The sequence below is a fragment of the Cajanus cajan genome, chromosome 1 (assembly GCF_000230855.2).
Source record: "Cajanus cajan strain Asha chromosome 1, NIPB_CcT2T_4, whole genome shotgun sequence".
Taxonomy (NCBI): Eukaryota; Viridiplantae; Streptophyta; class Magnoliopsida; order Fabales; family Fabaceae; genus Cajanus; species Cajanus cajan.
Genome location: NC_138517.1, coordinates 78,893,958 through 78,915,463, shown reverse-complemented (window position 1 = coordinate 78,915,463; position 21,506 = coordinate 78,893,958). Strand labels below are relative to the sequence as shown.

The window sequence follows — 21,506 nt, the reverse complement described above, 5'->3', positions numbered from 1 at the left end:
TTACTAACCATTTCGGAAATGGTTAGTTTCTTAAGATCACATGACTCTTCAATGGCAGCAACTTTGGCTTCAAATTTTACGGGTAGACTGATCAACATTTTTTCGACTACCTTGTGGTCATGGACCACCTCTCCATACAATCTCATTTGGTTCACCAAGTGAGACAGCTTTGAAGTGTACTCCTTGACTGATTCACTTTCCTTCATTTTCAGCATTTCAAACTCTCTTTTAAGAGTCAATAGTTTGATGGATCTCACCCGTTCATCACCGGCATACCTTTCGTTCAACTCGTCCCATATTTGTTTTGCTGTTTCCAAATGCATAATGCTTGTAAAAACATCATCTGTCAAAGCTGAATGTAAACATGAGACAGCTTTTTCCTTCTTCAAAGTCTCCTCCTCATGTTGCTTCATTTGAGCTATTGTAGGATTAGCCCTCAATGGTGGAACTTCCTTATCTTGATCTACATACTCCCATAAGCCAAAAGACTTCAAACATGATCTCATTTTGACAATCCATATGTGATAGTTTTCCCCAGAAAATTAAGGAACAGCAAATACACCATTATTCCCCGAAGCCATTTTATCACTCACTCACAAGTGTTTAATCTCTCCTCTCAATTTTTTTCAGACCCACAGCCTATAAGAACAATGCTCTCGATACCACTGTTAAGACAAGCAATGGGCAGCGGAAGCATAAAACATAAAAAACCATACAAACCATGAAACAGAGAAGAGGAAAGGTTAGGGAACAGAGCAATTTCGTATTTGCTGAACAACCATACTATTCTGTTTGTTTTTCATTCATATATAAGGCAAATACATGAAAAATGACAGTCATACATAGAGCCCATAAATGCTGTCAGTAAAACACATGTTCCCATCATCATTAAATGTGTAGATTTGCCTAAAATCAGAAACCTAACAAGATATTATCTACTGCACTAAGTAAACATAATTACTGCAGAACTTTACCCACTAATACAAGCAACCATAAATAATTATAGCAGTAAAAAATAAAGGAAAAGTTTTACTGCATTAACACAAACTGCACCTCTAAAATTAATTTCCCCAATGTAAGAAATAGATTCTGGTTAGAATTGAATTTCCAAAAAATTATATTTTCAGATTTTCTTTTTAAGAAAAAAACAAGGGGGAGTGTATTTAACAAACAGAGGAAGTGCAAGTAGCAGTACCCATGAGAAACAATTTTTCACCCAACACACCAAATTTTCTATTTCATTTCCCACTCCACAAAGCCCACACAGATCAATCCATTCAGCCCAATTCCTCCGCCACCCAACTCGAGCACAATCTAATTCCCAAATTTCCACCCCACACGACCAAAGACGCGAACGGTGGTGGCGATGAGTGAACGAAGCGGTTTCTGAAACCTTCATTCAGGTCATATTGTTTTCCTGCTAACTAACTTACATATTTTGTTGTAAACTGGAAAATCATACTTCCTTTCTTTCTATGAAAAGTAAATACTTCTGTTAACTTACATGTTTCTGTTCATATTATTTAATTCTGGCACGTTGTTAGAGATTAGAGATACTTGTTATTATACCCAATTATTATAACTTCAAACTTGGTGGCCAAATATCAAACCGGTTTGTAAAAAATCCAAACTTTTTTAAGTGGCATTCATTGTTGGTCCATTGGTTCTGGAATGCCGTTTTCTTTACTTGTAGTTGTATGTTTCGTTTGTTATTTCCTGTGTTATTGCAAACCGATGTTGAAGAATAGGGAGTGTGTCAGATGTCAATAGTTACTGAACCTTCTGTTAAAACACAAACCAATAATTTGGTTTCTTAGCTCGGTTTTGGACTATGCATCATGTTTGTTAACTATTTAACTATGGGAATGGTTCGATAAACTTATTCAAAAGCACTGGTACGAGAAAAAAACAATAGAAAAAAAGAATTAAATAAGCTTATCTATAAACCCTAATTTATTCTCTTATAATATTTTAAAGTTTTAATTTAGTCCCACTTTAATTTTTGGGTTCAATTTAGTCTCATCTGTCAAATATACTGACAATGTTTGCCTTCCGTTTAAATTTTTCAAACGCCATTTAGGAGTATCCATGTGATTGAGAATCACGGGCGTGATTCTCACAGCTCTTAAACGGCGTTTGAGAAATTTAAACTGTAACATAGAAAAAAAATATAAAAAAAATAAAAAAAAATTCAGTACCCAGAACGGTCCGTTCCCATTTTGGAACGGGCCGTTCCAAAATACTGATTTGGCCTTAAAAAATGAAGGAGAACGGGCCGTTCTGGAAAGGAGAACGGGTCGTTCCGGAGGGAGAACGGGCCGTTCCGGATGAATACCGGAACGGGCCGTTCTGATTTCAGAACGGGCCGTTCTAGGCGTGGATTTTGTGCGTGATTTGGGAGTTCGGAACGGGCCGTTCCGAGCTCGGTACGGGCCGTTCCGAGCTCGGTACGAGCCGTTCCGAACTCGGTACGGGACGTTCTGGTGCAATTCGAAACTCTATAAATAGGGGTTGAGGGCCTTCAAGAAAATGTGAATTTTTAGAGAGATGTTTTAGAGAGAAGGTCTTTGGGTCAGTGAGTTCCTTTCTCTCCCAAATTTCTCTGTTTGACTCCTTTTCTCCTCTAGACCACTAATGCCTTCTGCTTTCTCTTGAAATTCAGATTAGAAAGTTTGCTTTGGGAGGATTGAAGTTCCGGATTGAACTTTGGAAGGAAATTCTATTTCGTCACCGTTGTTAGCTATTCTGAGCCAATCTTCAGGTGAGGGAAGCTAGAGTGTAGATTGACTAAGTTGTTTTTATGTTGTTTATATAAGTTGACCTTATAGATGAATTTTAAATATGTTGTATATTGCTGAAGTTGTTTATAAAGTTGTTAACTTAAGTTGTTCATATGTTGTGTGTTGATAATATGTGATACGTTGTTAAAGTTGTTATACGTGGTAAAATTAAGTTGTTTTTATGTTGTTTATTGTTGAATTATTAATAAGTTGAGATGTATAAGTTGAAGTAATTTATTGATGTAAAAGTTGTTTAAAGTTGTATAGGTTGCCTATTGTTGAAAGATGCTTATTGTTATAAGTTGCCTCTTGTTGTAAGATGTTTATAGTTGTATTGTTGAGAGTTGCTATAAAGTTGTAAGTCGTCTATTGCTGTAAAGTTGTAAGTCGTCTATTGCTGTAAAGTTGATGTGATGTTTATTGCTGAAAAGTTGATTATGTTGTTCAAGTTGAAAGTTGTTGAGCTGATATATGTTGTTGATTTATAAGCTGATTAAGTTGTGATGATAAGTTATTGATCACTAGGACTAGAGGAGATGTTTTCGAAGTTGCTCATCCCATTGTGCGGATTGAGATAGTTGTGGTGCTTTGAGAGCCCAATTTGTTGAAAAATCCTCCTTGGGAAGTTGTCCCTCGTAGTGGACGTTGTATCGTTCTCCTCTAGGACTTAGTTGATCCCGTGTGTAAGCAAGGTCGAGGCACACGTGTATAAAGCGACCATAGTATAGGGGCCAGGTCGAGCTATATTGATTACAAGCGGCCAGAAGTTGAGATACATAGTACTAAGGTGATAAGTTGATAGTTGTTTTAAAGTTGAAAGTTGTTTTAAAGTTGAAAGTTGTTTTAAAGTTGAATCCCTTAGTACTGTGTGGGCGACATGGAAATAGTCGATCCATGTCATGGTTGAATGACCAATTTGAGTAAGGTATCTAGTTAGAGATGCAGTTTTTGACTAGATACTGGAGGGTGCGTGGTACTTGGAGGACAGTGGGTGGGCTAACTCCACATGTGGATTGGTGAAGCTAGCCAAGGCCGTGGTAGGCTCATACCCAAACCCTTCTGTCCTGACAGTAGTACTGGACCTCCGAGTCTAAGTGGCACACTTGAGAAATCAACTATTGTTGTCTATACCTGGTTCTCTTCGGAGTTCCTAAAGCTGTTCTATACCTGACTTGGTGGAGATAGGTCAAACGCTGGATTCGGTAGGGTTTATGCCACCTAGACTGCTCAACCTCAGTTGTTGGAGATCTGCCAGTTGTATATGCGTGACGACGCATTAAATATTAAGTTGTATATGGTTGTTGTTGTTGTTGTATTAAAGTTGCTTCTAAGTTGTATGAATGAGTTGTGTTTTTATGATGAATTGTATGATCGTTTGTGATGATGATTGTTATGCATTTATTGCATGATTGTTAATATGTTGAAGTGTGTGGTGTCTTGCTTCATGTTTGATTTTGAACTCTAGCTTACCCTTCTGTTTCCATGTGGTGGAACTGCGATGATCATACTTGGTATGGGAGCAGGTCAGGGCTAGCTTGGAGTTGAGGTGACCGCTACGAGACGGGGAGTTTTGATCCTCGTGTTAGAGTTGTCACCTTAGATAGCAGTTTTGTGCTTGACCGGCACTAGGAGATAGTAGTTTTGGATAACTGTATAAATACCTAATACTTAAAAAACTTAATGATATATATCTTTGTTTATGTTTTGTATTTATAAGTTATCCAATTTTATTATTTATCTTAGTTCACTATTTTTAGTGCGATTCCACTAAGTGTAGGGACCACGGCGGGTCGTTACATAAACAGAAGGTAAACATTGTTAGTATTTTTAATAGGTGAGACTAAATTGAACTCAAAAATTAATGTGAAACTAAATTAAAACTTTAAAATATTATAAGAGACAAAATTAGAGTTTTAGCCTAAATAAAAAGATTTATGAGACATTAAAAGGAATGAACTTTTCAAATTAGCTTGCGCATAAGTTAATTTTAGCTTATAGAAAAACTTATTTTATTTTTTATTTTTATTTTTCTCTCTTAAAAGTGTTTTTGAGAAAGTTTAGCCAAACAGACCTTATACTAATGTAGCTGCCTTTTGGTCAAACTTTACAATCATTCTTTGATAAATGTTTTGGAGGTTTGTTCTTTTATTCCATTTGTGACTGAATCTTTCTCTTTCCCTTGTTATTCTTCAGGTCAAACTCACTCTTGTGCTCTATCTCTTCCTAGACAATACTAAGCTCTCTCCCGACGTAGTTGTCGATCACTAACCAAGTATTTTTGTTAGCTGCACCGTTCATTTCAGTGGAAACTGCTAACTTGAAGTATTTTTCACTCAATGTTCTTCAACTTCAAGAAATATGCAGCTGAAACAATCAAACTCTCCTTAAAATACAAGGTCCATAGACTTCCTTTTGTGTACATCCGGAGGTACAGTTATGTGAATGTGTATATGAAATGGAAAAAGGATTCGTACTATGACTCAATTGAGCTCATCCATGAGTCTATTCAGCTCAAGCCAATCATTGCCCTAAAAAATTGTATTGTCCAGGATCCAAATGGGTGCATTCCGATCTCTGCTGTGTCAAAGAGGGGATTGGAGTTAGATGTGCCCATGAAGGTTGCAAGATTTATGAGGCAATATCCGTCCATTTTTCAGGAGTTTACAGGTCCCAAATACAATCATCCATGGTTCAGGTTGACACCAGAAGCTGCCGAGATTGACGGAGATGAGAAGAGAGTATATGAAGAATGCAGGGAGGACTTAAGGTCCAGGTTGAGGAAGATGATATTGATGACCAGAGAGAATGTTTTACCTTTAAAGATAATTCAAGGGATGCAGTGGTATTTGGGGTTGCCTAATGATTTTCTGCAGCACCCAGAACAAAATCTTGATGAATCTTTCAGGTTTGTAGAGATGGAAGATGGATTGAAGGGGTTGGCTCTTGACAGCGGAGAAAAGATTTATTCTGTAATGGAGAAAAATGCCTTGAAAAGAGGTTTGTACTCTGGGGGTCCAATGGAAGCCATTGAATTTCCATTTTTTCCATCAAAGGGTTTAAGGTTGAGGAGGAAGATTGAGAACTGGCTACATGAATTTCAGAAGCTTCCTTATGTTTCACCTTACGATGATTTTTCAAACTTGCATCCAGACAGTGACATAGCAGAGAAAAGACTTGTGGGAGTTCTTCATGAACTACTTTCCCTTTTTGTCGACCATTCAGCCGAGAGGAAGAAGTTGTTTTGCCTTAAGAAGTACTTTGGGTTGCCACAGAAAGTGCATAGAGCGTTTGAGCGACATCCCCATATGTTTTATCTATCTTTCAGCAACAAAACTTGTACAGTCATTCTAAAGGAAGCTTACAACAATAATTCGGCCATTGAGAAGCATCCTTTATCGAAGGTGAGGAAGAAGTACATCAAGTTGATGAAGAAATCGAAAGTAATTTTAAGGAACAGGAGGCTGAATAGTCAATTCTCTAATTGTAATGCAAAATTGGATTTAAATTCAAATGATTTAGATGAAAAGGGATGTGAGATAGCAAGTTGCACTTTGGAACAGGTTATGTGAAAATTTATAAAAGTAGGCTTAAGATTGCTTTATCAACAGAGAAAGAGACAACTAGCTGCTGATTATCAAAAGTTGAAAATGGTCGCTCATCTAGCGGTATGCTAGCCTTGAGGTATTTTTTCAATTTCATCTCTCTAAACCCTAAACCCATACACACACGGTTGTGATTAGTTTATGTAAAAAACTGGATTAACTCTTGAATTCTTTAACCTAGCACATTTTTAGGTGTTTTAACTGTTTTACGTTTGTGGTGTGGCTATGTATGCTACTATACTCTGTGCCCGAACTTGTTAACATACAATAACATTGTATTTATTCTTTGGCAAGTCACACAAGCTTTTCCTAACTTGATTATTGTTGTCCTGCTATCATTTTGTAGAGATGTAGTCTCGTTATTACCCAGTGTGTAATATTTTGATGGAATTTGCTATATGACATTATTTTAATGAAGTTTTGTATTGTGTCTTTTGTATTTAATGGATTGAACTTGTGTCTTTGGTAAAAGTGTGGTGAGTCATTGGATAGTTGGCCAACAGAAATGTATTACTGAGCTTATTTAGTTAGGTTATTGTGTTTTTTTTCCTGTTATCGTTGGCTCTGTATGATTGATGAACATGTTACTGAGGGCTTGGACACTGGGTGAGTGAAATGGTTTGGAAAATGTTATGAGAAAATGGCCAAAGTTAAACTTCCTGGAATGATGTCTGCCTGGTATTTCACTATTTCAAGAAATGTGCAATAGTATTTGCATGCCGTTAAATAACCAATTTGTAGAAATAACTCCTTTATATTTCCTTGATATCTTACTTAGAGAATAGTATTTTTCTTAAATATATAGTGTGATAGTATAGTGATCCCAGTTAGAAAGTACAACACAAATACGTTAAACACAATTTTTTCCTAACAATGCAAGAAGAAAAGTCTTGTAATTTCCTGATGTCTTCTTAGCCACTGAATTGCCAAGTGTGACACCATTTCTCTTAAAGTAAATGTCATCAATTTCATTTAAATCCTTCTCTGCACGAGTGATGATAACACGGCTCAAAGCATGGTCTTCAGCTATCAAATTACTCAAGGCGTGGCTTAAAACCTAAGTCAAGTCAATGTTTACATGTTCAATAGAAGTTGTAAAATAGAGAATAGTGGCTAACATAATTTGATGATTTCAGTTACCTTGGTCAAGTATCTTCGAGGGTTCTTAATGCAACGAAATGTAGTACGCAGTGCTACCATGTATTCATCAATTGGACTAATTGATAATCCCTACAATCAGCAAAGAATACCAATGTGTAGTTAGTTGGTGATTTTATCAGTTAAACCCTTGATTTTTTTTCATAAGATTTTATTTTATGAATACATTTAAATCCATAAACCCTAAACCCTTATTTTACTGTCAAACCTTATTTCAATTGAGTACATTTAAATCCATAACATAGTATCTTTAATAATTCTTATAGCATTGAAATTCCTGATCACTGGTGAATGGTGATGTGTTCCTTCTTATATCATTACCTTGGTAATTGTCGTGCCATAAATGTTTCTAAAGGTGCTAAAAGTTGCGCACAGCTGCTTCTTACTTCTTGTGCATAAAATTCTAAAGATTTCATCGTCGTTAAAAGTCTTCTGTTCTATTAATTCATGAAGAACATTTGCTTCTAAATGGGCCAGATTTTCATCAAACTCGTCTCCATCATACCTATAGGTGCTTACAACTGCAACCAACAGCTGCATGAAAAATCATATGCCTCTAATTAATTTGGATCGTAATTCAATTGTAAAATAGAAAGGATGAAAGGTTGTGGATACATTTGTATTTATATTCAAGCAAATTGATCTGGTTTGTGCTAGTAGAAAATATTACTTCTATGCACTAAAAGAAGTAATGCATGTAAATGAAAGATTATCAATGCATACATTTGTGCTAACTTTCATCTTCAACATTGAAATCAACAAGAAAACAATTTACTCTCCCTTATTATTAACTGAAATCAACATTTGTAAAATGAGAATTGTGTCCATTCATATATTATACTCCAAATAAAAAATTTACGTGTATAGTAGATAATAGGATAGGTTTAACAATAATCACTAAAATAGACAAATGATAAGATCTTGGAATGTAAATTTAAATTTAATTCAACTCTACAAAATTTGTTTTTAAGATAAAGATTATCTTTACTTATATGCATTACTTTAGACAATGTGATCGATCTGAAATTTTTAGTATTAGTTTCAAAATTAATAATTGTTCTTTCATTTAAGATGTTATCCTAGGGAAACAATTAATTCTATGTAATTCTCACTATAATTTTATATTTGTCTTTCATAAATTGAAATATGTTTTTCAGAAAACGAAACATGTAATAGCTTAGTAACCCACTTACTCTGCGGATATCACCAATTGTTTTGGATGCCAAATCTTCTTCAAGGCAATGCTTGTATAGGAAGTGGTATGAACGCTTTACAGCAAGAAACTCCTCTGAAGTTCTTGTGCAAGCAATCTCAATAATTACTTTGTAATCTGGTGTTTCCTTCTTTAATACTTCGTTAATAAATGCAGCATCTCTTTCAGCTGGATCCATCGTCCAATCGCAAATAGCTCTCTAATTTGATGGATCCATCATCCAATTGAAAATAGATCATATTTGGCAATAAGAAAAAAGTTAATCATCCAATAGATACACCCAAACTATTTTAATGTTACATGATTTGAAACTTATTTCAATTAAATTGAATGTTAACCAAATTATCCTATGTCGTGGGTCAGCTTGGATGGAATATGTTTGCCATAAAAAAATAATAAATAAATAAAAACTAGCCCAATATGTATTTATAAGAACAAGATTAAAAAAAATCACTCGATTTGAATTCTATAGAATAATCTGTTTTAAATTTTGAATAATCAATGAAAAATATATTGAAGTTGGATCTAGTAGTTTTTTATATATTACTATCTCTGATTTTATTTTATTTTTTTATGAGAAACAAGTAATTTACACCATCTTTAGAAAACTAATGGTATGAATTGTAATATTTTTACCTGAAAGCTTCCTGAAAGTTCAGATTTGAGTTGTTGGATAAGATCTTCATGATAAATTTCTTCATAAGCCAGCCTCACAAGTTTCCTTTGAGCTACATCTCGATGTGCTAGTATGGATATAAGAGTTGTCTCATCTGTCCCCAATCCTGAATCATACATTATTAAAAGAAAAATAAAAATACATTGTTAGAAATCTAGTAATCTAGTAAGTTTAATGTGTATACCCATGAACTTGATATGTAAGGTGTTGATTTTATAAAGGAAATCTAGATAATTTTATAGAAAGTAAGATGCAATGGGACACGAACCAATTGTTGGATGCATCATTATGATAAAAACAAAAATACAAAATGTGACATAAGAATGATTTAATTTGTATGAGTTTTGCAAAGGTGTCATGATTACTTAAAAATTTATACCATTAGTATTGAAAATTAAAATTATATTATACTAATATGACATAAGAATGCATTAAAATTTATAAGCATACATAAATAACAAAATTAAAATTATATAAAATAATATGATTACTTATGTTATATGGTTTAAAAAACTTCACATGACACCATTTACAATAAGTTAATATTTAATAATGATTTATTTCATTCTTCTTCACATATATGATATATGGTGATGTATCTAATGATATATATATATATATATATATATATATATATATATATTATTTTATTTTTATTTTATTTTTTTATTATTTTTATTTTGTGTTAACATAAAAGATACATAGATACAAAATAAAGTTGGAGAAAGATAACCTTTGCATGCCTTCTTGATATTTTCAGCGTCTTCAATTGGAGAAGAATCTTTTGCAGCAATTAGAGTAGCCATTTGGTCTTGTGTGTCAAATCTTACTTGGTGCCAATATTTGTTCAAAAGAGTTAACTATATTTTCTATTTTATAGAAGAGAAAAAGCAAAATTAAAATAACATTCGTAACAGTTAAACTACATATGTTATTCTAAAACAGTTCTTGTCAATTAAAAAAGTAACTTAAATATGTTATTGTAAAAGATATTCCCAAAAACATGAATAACGAACTTAGCATTAAATAGATCATCAATAAAAAAAAATGTAACATAAAATCTTTATAACGTTGAATTAAACCATAAATTTATATTTTTAATGACAAATGTATCGTTTTTACTCACTGACACACTCCTATTATATATAAAATACAAGTATGAGAAACGAAAATTTTAAAACAAATTATTTTATTTAATATTGGTAAAAGTTGTTGGAAGGAATATTTTAATGTGACAATCAAAGTAATCATAACAACCTACGTTGTTTAGTTTTCTTTGTTGTATCTAATAATTGAGAATGAATTATTTTACGAGTTTAATGAATAATTGGATGTACATCTTCTGCGTAAAATATTTTTATACCATCAATTATTTAGAAATCAAGTTTGATGTGATTTTTAGAGTGATTATTATCAAAATTAATAAACTTAGAATAATATCTTATGATTGAATGACAATTTACATTGTCGTGTACTTTTTTATTTTATTCAATTAATTTTTGCCTAAATGACAACAAAAAGTTGCATAAAAGATGTAAATAAATAAATAAAAACTTGGATATACATAAGATCAAAGTGATATGCAAACATCTAAACCATAACTTACAAAACAGTACAAAAAACTGTTTACTCTGAAACGGGCCATAGAAGGGAGTATCCCATAAAAGCCCATTTGGCCTTTTCATAGCCTTCTTACCATTCTTGCTCAGCCTATTTCTATTTGACTTTGTTCACAGGAAAAAACAAATGTCACATGTTTACACTCTTTTGAAACCATATTTTTGTATCAACATTCTGGTTGCTAACTTGGGTTGCTTATGAGTTATGACCGATTTAGATGTCAAGAAGCATTACTCCAAAAACACGAGTGAATATTCCTCCCATAATATATATATCCACGTTGGCCTTATGTTTAAAAACATAAAAAAGAGGAAGTTTCATAACTTTATGCATCAATATTCAAAAGAATCTGAGAACTTACATTATTGTGTATTCTTTTTCTTCTAAAAGATAATACTTCTGATATATATACTGACTATACGTATCCTTCACTTTGAGTGCATGTAAGAGAATCCACCTACAACAGTATACATTGACACGCAAGGACAAAGCACGACTTTTGATGTGAATGTTGTTGAATATAGTGAGAATTGAAAAGATGGTGTGAAATGGCTATACGATGTCACCAAATATCTGGTGGGTCACCATAGTGTGAACCATATATTATATATCAATATCATGATATAGATTGGAGTTCGACTCGTCATGAAGATTAGTCTCAAAAAGAGAGACTCACTTTTTTTTAACAGTTATGATAATGCTGTTACCAAGTATATTCACAGTTAAAAATAGTTACTAATCTTCTATTAGGAGTAGTAAATACATATAAAGTTAATATTTCTCTTGCAATGTAGTATATTTTGTACTCAAGATTATATATTGTATCAGTAACAATTTGATTAAGAGATACAAATTATTATCACTTGTATCAATCAAAAAAAAAGAAATTCAGTAGTAATGTACGAGGTAGCCCTTCATGTGCTGGCACAGGAATGTTTCCCAAATCAAAGCCTGTCATGATCTGCAACTATCCACTACCGTAACAACCTCTTTAGCATATGCAGTGTGGGAGTTGTTTATAAGTAACTCTCTGTACTATATCATGTCACATCAACTCTTTTTTATTTTATGGGTTGCTTAAATTTTAACAAAGTTGCTTGTAGAAGTTTCAGTGCTAAAATTTAAGCAACTTATAAAGTGGAAAAGAGCTGATGTAACATAGGGGATTGCTTATAAGCAACCCCCAATGGAGATGCTCTTAGAGCATCTGCAGTGGAGTTACTTATAAGCAACCTCTTGTACCACATCACTGCCATATCAGTTCTGGCCTACTTTATAGGTTGCTTAAATTTTAGAAGCAATTTTGCTAAAATTTAAGTAACTCATAAAATGAGCCAGAACTGATATGACAGTGATGTGACACAGAAAGTTGTTTATAAGCAACCTCCACTGCAGATGCTCTTAGTTGTTACCATGGAGTTGCATACTGCAGGTGCAGGAGACAAATAATGAACATATGTGCTGCTTTTAATGAACTGGACTCAACGATTGAATTCGGTCACCTCTCTTTTTCACTGTCAGATTTGTAAATGAAATGTGTCCAAAATTTCATGCGTTAATCATGCACTGCGATGCAAACAAAACAACACTGGCTGGTTTTAGTTGCAAAGTGAAGCACAGTTATTTATATATTCCAAATGGCACTTCCATAACGTACCAAGTAAGAAATAAATATTTAATTTGCTCAATTGTAATAAGGAGTTTACATATGAAATTGGCCGATTCCTTTACAAATGAGAAGGATTTATAATATGTAATTGATCGGTTTCACTTTCTTTCAGTGCAGCAACACTAGATTTACTACCAGATATTTAATCGATGGAGAACATGTATTCTTTTTATAGTGAATGATATGTAAGAAACTAAATCGTTTAGGAGGTAAAAAGTTGTTCTTTTCCCACTTTTGTAATCACGATATACTATTGATTTATTATTATTAGGAATGGACAACCCATTGAATACCTATTTTTGTAGGGGAAAGTTGGAAAAGTCTCTAAGGAGTGTTTGGATGAATTGATTTAGGTTTTCAGAAGTAGCTTATATATAACATTCTTATAAGATTTTGTTTAATTATTTTAAGAATAAGCTTCCATTTGATGAAAACTTAGTGAATAAATACTCAATTAAGAATGTTCGAATACTAGTTTGGAACAATTAATTTTCTATAAATTTTCCATTATGACATGATGGATTTCAAACGAATTTTGTAGAAACTCTTAAAACCACCATTTTACCTATAGGAGGCATTCAGTGGATCACTGAGTCACTATTTTTTTTATATAAAAACTTAAATTAAGACAAGTTACAACTCTAATTAAGGTTAGAATCAACCATTAACTTCTTTAAGGATTTCTATTAGCATTATGTATTATTTATCATATCTTTGTATTAGTTTGCATGAAAAAATATAAAATATAAAAAAAAGTCAAATTTAATTCTAGATCTTAATTAGTAAGAGTAAAAAGACTTAATCGATTGTACATCGCATGCAATCACTGACCCACTGGCATGCATGCTGAGTTATTATGATGTTAAAAGTAAAAACTATGTAAAAAAATAATAATAATAATAATAATAAATAAAAAAAATAAAAAAGAAGAAGAAGTAAAAACTGCATGAGTCTCATGCTTTTTATTTTAAGTCTTGCTATGCCTTTATGTTAGTCGTGAGTGGACTGGTAGTCTATTTTGGAACCTCAATTTAGTTTTCTTGTATTGACTAATTCACTTTTATTAAGGCTGCATTTACTTTTTGCTCCATAAATTTGTCCACTTTTCAATTCAAGCAACACAAATCTAACTGTCCTTTTTCTAAAATATATTTTCTTTTCTTTTTCTAAGTTAATCATTTTTGTTTCCTTCCGTAGCCTCGGCATGCTACTGATATTAGAGGTAAGAAAAAGTGTGCAGTCAAATGCACTGGAGCAGAAAATCTTGCTCCTTATCCATGTCTAACTCTTTGTGATGGCTATTTTACCCCTTTACAGAAAGAAAAAGAAAATAAAAACTTAATTCCACAACTTACAGCATTTTTTTTAAGCAAGTAGACATCTAACTGAAGGGCTAAGCTAGAATTAAAAGGAAAAGATAATGCGATATTTTTTCCATGGCTGCTGATACTGTTTATTCAACCCAAAACAGTAATAATTAACTTGATGAAAATGAAAGACCACTTCATGCCTATATGCAGTCTTTGTCTCTAGAGTAAAATTAGGACCATTGACGGAGTTGCTGATACATAAATGATAAAGTGATAAGTTTTGGAGGAATCCGCAACTTCAGATGTCAAATTTTTTTTTTCACTAAAAAATATCATCTAACCTATAGTTGATGCATAGAGATTATGAAAATTAATTTTATCTTTCACAACGATTTTTTCATGTATGTGGTCAGGAATCAAACTTCTGAGAATTCAGCTATCTATAATTTGTTGGATCTTGTTGGTGGTCATATTCTTTTCTACATTAGTAACTTCATTGACTCATAATATCTTCTTGAATATGTCAAAAAACTACAATGTTTTTAGTTTGAACTTTATATTCTTAGGAGAGTGTTTTCCACGTGTTTTGTCCTTGTCTTTTCTGGTTTGCAGAATACATGTAGATATATCCTGTGGACATGTTTGTTGAATTTATAGTACACATATTCTGTTCCTGTGACCATTTGACTGATAAGAAATTGGTATTTGGTAAGCGTAGGTCAAAGTTTCTACTCGAGTCACATTGTAAAATCTAACCATCCTCAATTCCAGCAATCCCCTGTCATCACTAAATCATCCCATTATATATATATTAAAAAAAAAAAAAAAAAAAAAAGCCAGAAAATTCCACCCTTGTCACTTGTAAGAATCTTCTATCTCTTTTCTCTTGTATTTTCTATAACAAATTTAAGCATTTAAATATATCCAAAGCACCTTCAAATTCAACTGTGATGCACAAAATCAGGTATCAGCATTGCCATCCAATATAAAACCGGTAGGACAATAGGGATATACTTGTCTAAAAATTAAGATATAGTGCAGCAATATATGGTATAACATAAATATGTAAAATTATATATATTCTTAAAAAAAATATATAAAAGAAGGAAACATAAGACCTTGTGAATAGAGCGCATAATAGGCCACTACATGATTGAGAGAAATAGTGAAGAATTCTATTTTATTTTGTGATTTTAAGTACATGAGGATTGAATTCCTATCCATATCAGTATGGAGAACATTTAAAAGTATCTATGTTTCTTCAATGTTTCATAAACATCAATGAATTTTATGAAATACAATTTTCTAGTCTTCTTTTCTTGAGTGTAGCTGTGACACACTGACACTTGTTATTGGTATATTTTCTCACTGTTATGACAGAGTTACCAAGGAATTTCTTGACCATCCCAGGCAAAGAACTTGCCATTGTCATGGCTCTTCACATTGTTAATGATGCTTAGTAGCTTCTGGACTGAAAACTCTTTGCTGAAGAGCTTTTCTGGTGGCACATTTCTTTGAAATGGCTTAGAGAGATCTGTGTCAACCGTACCAGGATGCAGCAAAATGCACACAATTGGATCCTTCTTTCTTCCAAATTCCACGGAGACAGTCTTCGATACTGTTAGAATTAAGGGGAGAAAAGGTTGCAAATATTACTATTTTGCCAATGCAACATTACATACAACTATAAAACTGAACAGAGCTCTTAGGGCAGTGAAAGATAAGAATGTTTTATGCAAGCACTATCAACAGAAGAAATGCCTTTTTCAGTTTTAGGTGATAATTGCATTTACAAGATTGAACCATGTAGTTGCTATGGAAATCCGACAATTTGCAAGATCCAATCAGATGATGAATTTTTCAGTTGGATCATGCTGGATCCTTGTACACGGGATGGGATGAGTTGTGTACTTGTTATAGTACATAACTAAGACAGATTATATGTTTAGTAGTACCATAATCAGATCTCATTTGTAAGATTCAATGAGACACTTGAACTTATCATATTGAATATCTTAAGACAGTGAAGATGATAATAATAAAGTCATACATTGATTAAGAGCAGCCTTTGAAGATCGATAAGAATGCCAGCCGCCAAGACGATTGTCCCCAATAGATCCAACCCTTGCACTCAAACTAGCCACAACTGCAGCACTTCTTTCAGTCCCATGGCCGCCTCCTACTTTTAGAAGAGGCCACATGTGCTGATTTCAAGATTCACAGAATTAGATATAAAACATTGACACCAAATTATTGAAAACAAATTAATTCATTTAATCAAAGATAAAGGAACGCTTTTGAAAGTAGACAGTAACAATGATAATTCACAAATGCATTGTTGGAATTATTGCAGAAAACCCTAAAATTATAATAAAAAAGGTAAGATGTTAAAGGAAAATCATTACTTTGGGGCCTGGAAGGACCAATATCCCTTTAACAATTCTCCCATGAAAAAATCTTGCAGGCAATGGAATGGCAAAACTAATCATTTTTTCATTAACTTCGGAACTGAGTGAATTACTCAAATTTAAATGGAGCTGATAGGATCCCAATAGAGAGTCTAATAGGGCTCTTATCATGAATAGAACCATTTTATGAAAGCAAACAGGAGAGCACGGAACTGTAATAGAATTTGCGCAGTAGTTTCATCTCATGCGTCAAATCTGCATGGTCGATATCTATTTATAGCTGTTAGCTGAAACACATGGTTAAATTTTTCAGCAACAATTCTTTGTGTGCATCTCTTGGAACAAGTGCCCTGGGGCATGCCACATGCATAGACACAAATGCTATGCTATAACTTGATATATAACTATATGGTATAGGTCCATTTTTGAAACTAATTCGTGATAATAATAGTTACTGACTGGTACAAAGGCAGTCTGTTGTTTTAAAATATTCCAAGTCCTACTAACCTGTGAGAATTTGAATTTTGTCCATTCATACAATATCATATTTCATCAAACTCTGTATGCCCTCACACAGAACTGTGTAAAAAATAATGCTCTTGGAATTCTCAGTCAATAATTGAGATATTTTATACTAGTTTAGACATGCATCAATGTAGACTCACACAAGTGATCTTGGGGATGTGAATTCATGTGATGAAGGATTTAAGCATCAAAATGGAAAAAAGATACAGCCAAGGAGTTGATGGCAGAGAAATGGCAAGGCACCTTCTGTTAGTGAGATTGAGAGACAATTGAACCAGTGATCTCTCTGGAGTTACTGATGCAGAGAAAAGAGTGGTTGTTTTCCAGCCTTTGGATAAATGCCAATGAAATGGTATTGCAAACGGTATGTGCCTTTCATGGAAATGACATGATTTGGAGGATTAGCCAGCTTTCGGATAGCTGAAACAAATGCGTCTTGTGTACACATAGTATGTGCCTTTCATGGAAATGACATGATTTGGAGGATAGCCAGCTTTCGGATAAATGACATGATTCAGAAGAAGTTGCGTCTTGTGTACATATAGTCCATCTTATTTAGATTCAATCTAAGAATGCATTAGATGCAAGGGCAAATCAAGGACTGATTACAGACGAAATCAACAAATTGAACTGCTCTCATCATAGAAAAATTGTAGAGTAATTTTAGAGAAGTGTGTGGTGACAAATTGGAAGGTAATCTTTGAACTTCAAATGCATAATACATAAAATGCAAATTAAGAATGAATTATTAACATAAGGACTACATTAAGAATGTGATACATGTATAAGGACTAAATTAAGAATGTGTTTGAGAGTTAACGATCAACGAATAATGATAGGGACTAAGCCAATAATGTTTGCACATGTAGGGATGAATTTAACAAGTTTTTATATACAAAAATCAAATTGAGAATCCGAGACACAAATAGGGACTAAATTATATTTTTAACCAAATGCAAAAGGTCAGGAGGAGTATATTGATAATGTTAACTTTTACTTATAATTATTGGTCATATCACATTAACAAAATCAACTTTTCAATAGTTTTTAATTACCTTAGTCCTCCTTTTGATATTTTTTGTAATTAATTAGATATTAGTTACCATTATCTAACTATACCACTAATCTCCATTTTTTGTCTAACATTTGATCAGAAAGTAAATTTAGAGCATGAGAAGACACATGGAAGTGAAGAAAGAATAATTTTTGAAAGCCCTCCTTGAAGATTTGCTAGCGTCGGGCACCACTCTACTTGGGCCCAATGCGACCTTGGCAGAGAGGCCTCTTTCATGCTTCTGATGCCTGAGCTCTAAGTGGGTCAACTTGCACTGGGTGCCATTTTTATGACATGACACTTTTTGCTCACTTTTTCCCTCTCTCTTTTCGAGGGATTTGGAACATTCTTCATCACCTTCAACCTTCTCCTTGACTCTCCATCTTTCATGGTTCATCTTATTTTCTTTTTTGTGCTCTATGACAATGAGGAGCTAAATCTATTCTTGTTGGAGATTGGAGTTATATATAACTAATCAAACTCTCATGTAATGTGTACTTAATGTATGTATATGTGTGTGTCCATTTCAATGTTAGTATTTTGTTTCTACTCTTAATGTTTGTTGTGGAGTGATAAACCATAGTTTGATATTTGATTCCTTAGGTATCGGAAAATATCCTTTGTAATCTAGAACTGGAATAAAATACCTAATGGAGCTTGTATCTAGGAATAGAACTTAACCCATTAACATACCATTTCATTTTTAATATAAACCGTTTTCTAATTATTTGATAAAATACCGAAAAGAACTTTACCTTTCTTTTGCATAGTTTTTATTTATTTTACAAATCAACATCAATTAATAGAATATTCTTTTGTCTAAATTAGTTGTAAATTATACTGTTGTTGTGTATTACATAAGTCTTTTGGGAGACGATATTTACTCACACTACTGACTACTTGTGCAACTGGTGTGTTTGTCATAATAACTTAACATATATAGACAGGACTAAGAGCAAGAGCGGTTTCTGTCTTGCCAACTGAAATCATTTACACCTATTTTCTGTCCTTTACCAGCTTATTTTGCCTGGTAAATAGAAATAGCTTGACAGCCACTGTCTTTTCTCATGGACAGACACATCAAATAAAAAAAGATGACATATCAAATATCTAAATGAATATATCAAGATGAATATATCAATTCAGATTAAATGTAAACAAGCCTGACTGCATGAGTTTTAGTTATCGTGAACTTAGACAAATATTTACAATTTCTAAGCAAAGATATTATGGTGGGGCCACTACAGTAACTTAATCATTTGTTTACAGAATTTACAAACATCCACCAATAATCACTAGAATGAATAGATAAATAAAAAACTTTTGTAATAATAATTAGATTGATGTTACCTTGATAACTAAGATAGGACCCACTGCATTAATCTCATACGCAAGCATTAAAGATGATTTCTCCACCTTATTCAATGTTGTTTCTGTATTGTACAGATAACTAATATAATCAACTGACTTGTATTTGTAAGAAACATAAACTCAAAACAAGAAAACAGCACTTTAGCTCACAATTTTACATGACTTGGCCCCATTCCACACTTCCTCCTTTATAGGAGCAAGTTCTTTTCTCCCCTTTTTACATAAATGAGCTAAAAAATTGTGTTCTTTTATCTTTCCATCTTTTATCCTTCAGTTTGTTTTTCTTTTTGAGGTGCATGTGTTTTGCGGGTGGGGGTGGAGAGGATACATGACTAAAAACTTATACAGCTATCACAGATAGTAGGATCTTAAAACTTCCGTTAGGCTACAATAGGCAGTGGATATTACAAGTCCATTATCAAAGAATGAAACAAAATCTGTACCTGGATGCAATACTTCAGGTATTGAAAGAATGCCAGATGCATTAATCAGAAGGTTTAGACGGCCATATGTCTCTTTTATTGACAATGCAGATGCCTGAAACATTATGAAGTACACAAACCTTAACAAACTAACAAGTTTGAAATTATTTAAATCTAACAGTGTGAACTGTCTTGATCCTTAAAATGGAATATGAATTTCATAATTATGTTTTTGGATGCAAATAGGCTTAAAGGGAAATTGCACCCATTGACCCTCATCTATCCTCCCAACCCATTCCCCTAAAAAATGTGGCACATGCCACCCTAATATGCATGCTTCTGTTGGTGCAAATGACTGAGAAAAGGAAAACAGTTAAGGGAATAGAAGCATAACCTCAATTGAACTTTCAACAGTCAAATCCAACGGCAAAATCCTAAGACGATCCGCAAATTTATCTTTCAGATGGATAAGCCCAGTTGATGCACTAGGATTTCGGCAAGTTGCAACAACATGCCCTTTTTCATCATTCTCTAAAAGCTGTTTTACCTGTAAATGGAAGAAACTGAGGGCAGTGTTAAAACTGTGTCAGCAAAATGATTTGATAAATTTAACAACCAAGATTCTTGATGACTCCTTTGATATGTGGAGCCAGTGGTGGTGAATTAAAGGATAAGCCATGAGATTGCTTCAAGAGATTCAAATGAAAAAGGGTGCTAATGGATCATAAATTGACTGTAACTATTGTAAACTACAGTACCACAGCACAGACAAGATGAGAAAAGTAAACACAAGATACTAAAAATAAAGAGTAAATTACTCTTACCTCTTATACAATTATAGTAACTAATGGCTTAATACTTGGAAGTTAAAAGGGTAAAGGTGAAAAGCAACTTCACCTCATTCTGATTCCAGACACAATGATTCATATACACTAACATAAAAAATAAAAAATAAAAAGAAATTGACAATATAGAGGAAAAATCTTACAAATTCAAGGCCAATTCCTCTGGAAGCTCCTTGAACCAAAGAAACTCCTCCTAGAGAGGAAGAAGAAAAGGCCCTTCGGGTGAGAGATAAAAGGCGCCGTGAATGTGATGCCATGAAAGTGTGTTGGGTTGGGGACAATTGCATTGTAACATCAAATGAAAGACAAAAGAAAGCTCTTTTCTAGCGTTGATGATGCCCACAACACTTTGAAGCGTGGCTGCCTAGCAACCAAGCAAACACTAACCAACGTTGTAATTCGTAAAATTTAATGTCTTGTAATTCGCTCGTGACAACTTATGAGTTATGACACAATATCTACCTTCTCGCCGAAAATCTTGTTTTTTTTTTTAATATTTAGTTACGTATGGCTAATGACCTGGCATGCAAAAATTGGAAAAGAATTAACGATGTAGAGGAATTTGAACCACTTTCCCTTCACTTCTACAAGACTACTATTACTATTAGGTCAAAGTGTTTATTTAGTATACAGATAAAAAATATATATTATATATAATTTAAATAAGGGACAAAATTGTGTGTAAAATACTACTAATAAATTAATATAAATAACATTACTAATAAGTATATAATAATGTTAACTATGAACCAAATATAAAGTACAAAACATATATATATATATATATATATATATATATATATCTTCAAATTTTCCAGCATTGTTCCTTGCCAGTTTAAGTTAAACATGACAT

General features: G+C 33.1%; 3 protein-coding genes across 4 annotated transcripts; 1 reads left to right on the top strand and 2 right to left on the bottom strand.

Moving 5' to 3' along the window:
* The first annotated feature begins 1,151 nt into the window (after positions 1-1,151).
* On the top strand, positions 1,152-6,826 carry WTF9 (Ubiquitin carboxyl-terminal hydrolase family protein). 2 transcript variants are annotated; one of them, XM_020375200.3, is made up of 3 exons: positions 1,152-1,403; positions 2,663-2,761; positions 4,974-6,826. In XM_020375200.3, exon 3 carries the CDS (start codon positions 5,117-5,119, stop codon positions 6,347-6,349), a length of 1,233 nt encoding a protein of 410 aa, XP_020230789.1. In that variant the 5' UTR covers positions 1,152-1,403; positions 2,663-2,761; positions 4,974-5,116; the 3' UTR covers positions 6,350-6,826. The 2 variants fall into 2 exon arrangements, with proteins under 2 accessions (XP_020230789.1, XP_082919756.1); XM_083063630.1 differs by lacking the exon at positions 1,152-1,403 and adding an exon at positions 1,421-2,571.
* A 406-nt stretch (positions 6,827-7,232) lies between these two features.
* LOC109811484 (annexin D8) lies at positions 7,233-10,919 on the bottom strand. Its single transcript, XM_020375241.3, has 6 exons — positions 10,163-10,919; positions 9,390-9,535; positions 8,734-8,952; positions 7,862-8,074; positions 7,523-7,612; positions 7,233-7,439 (listed from the first exon to the last, which is right to left on the bottom strand). Exons 1-6 carry the CDS (start codon positions 10,233-10,235, stop codon positions 7,233-7,235), a joined length of 948 nt encoding a protein of 315 aa, XP_020230830.1. The 5' UTR covers positions 10,236-10,919.
* A 4,262-nt stretch (positions 10,920-15,181) lies between these two features.
* On the bottom strand, positions 15,182-21,054 carry LOC109811446 (NAD(P)-binding Rossmann-fold superfamily protein). The gene is made up of 6 exons (XM_020375203.3): positions 20,797-21,054; positions 20,203-20,355; positions 19,830-19,923; positions 19,366-19,448; positions 16,079-16,232; positions 15,182-15,646 (listed from the first exon to the last, which is right to left on the bottom strand). Exons 1-6 carry the CDS (start codon positions 20,938-20,940, stop codon positions 15,411-15,413), a joined length of 864 nt encoding a protein of 287 aa, XP_020230792.1. The 5' UTR covers positions 20,941-21,054; the 3' UTR covers positions 15,182-15,410.
* Between the last annotated feature and the right edge of the window lie 452 nt (positions 21,055-21,506).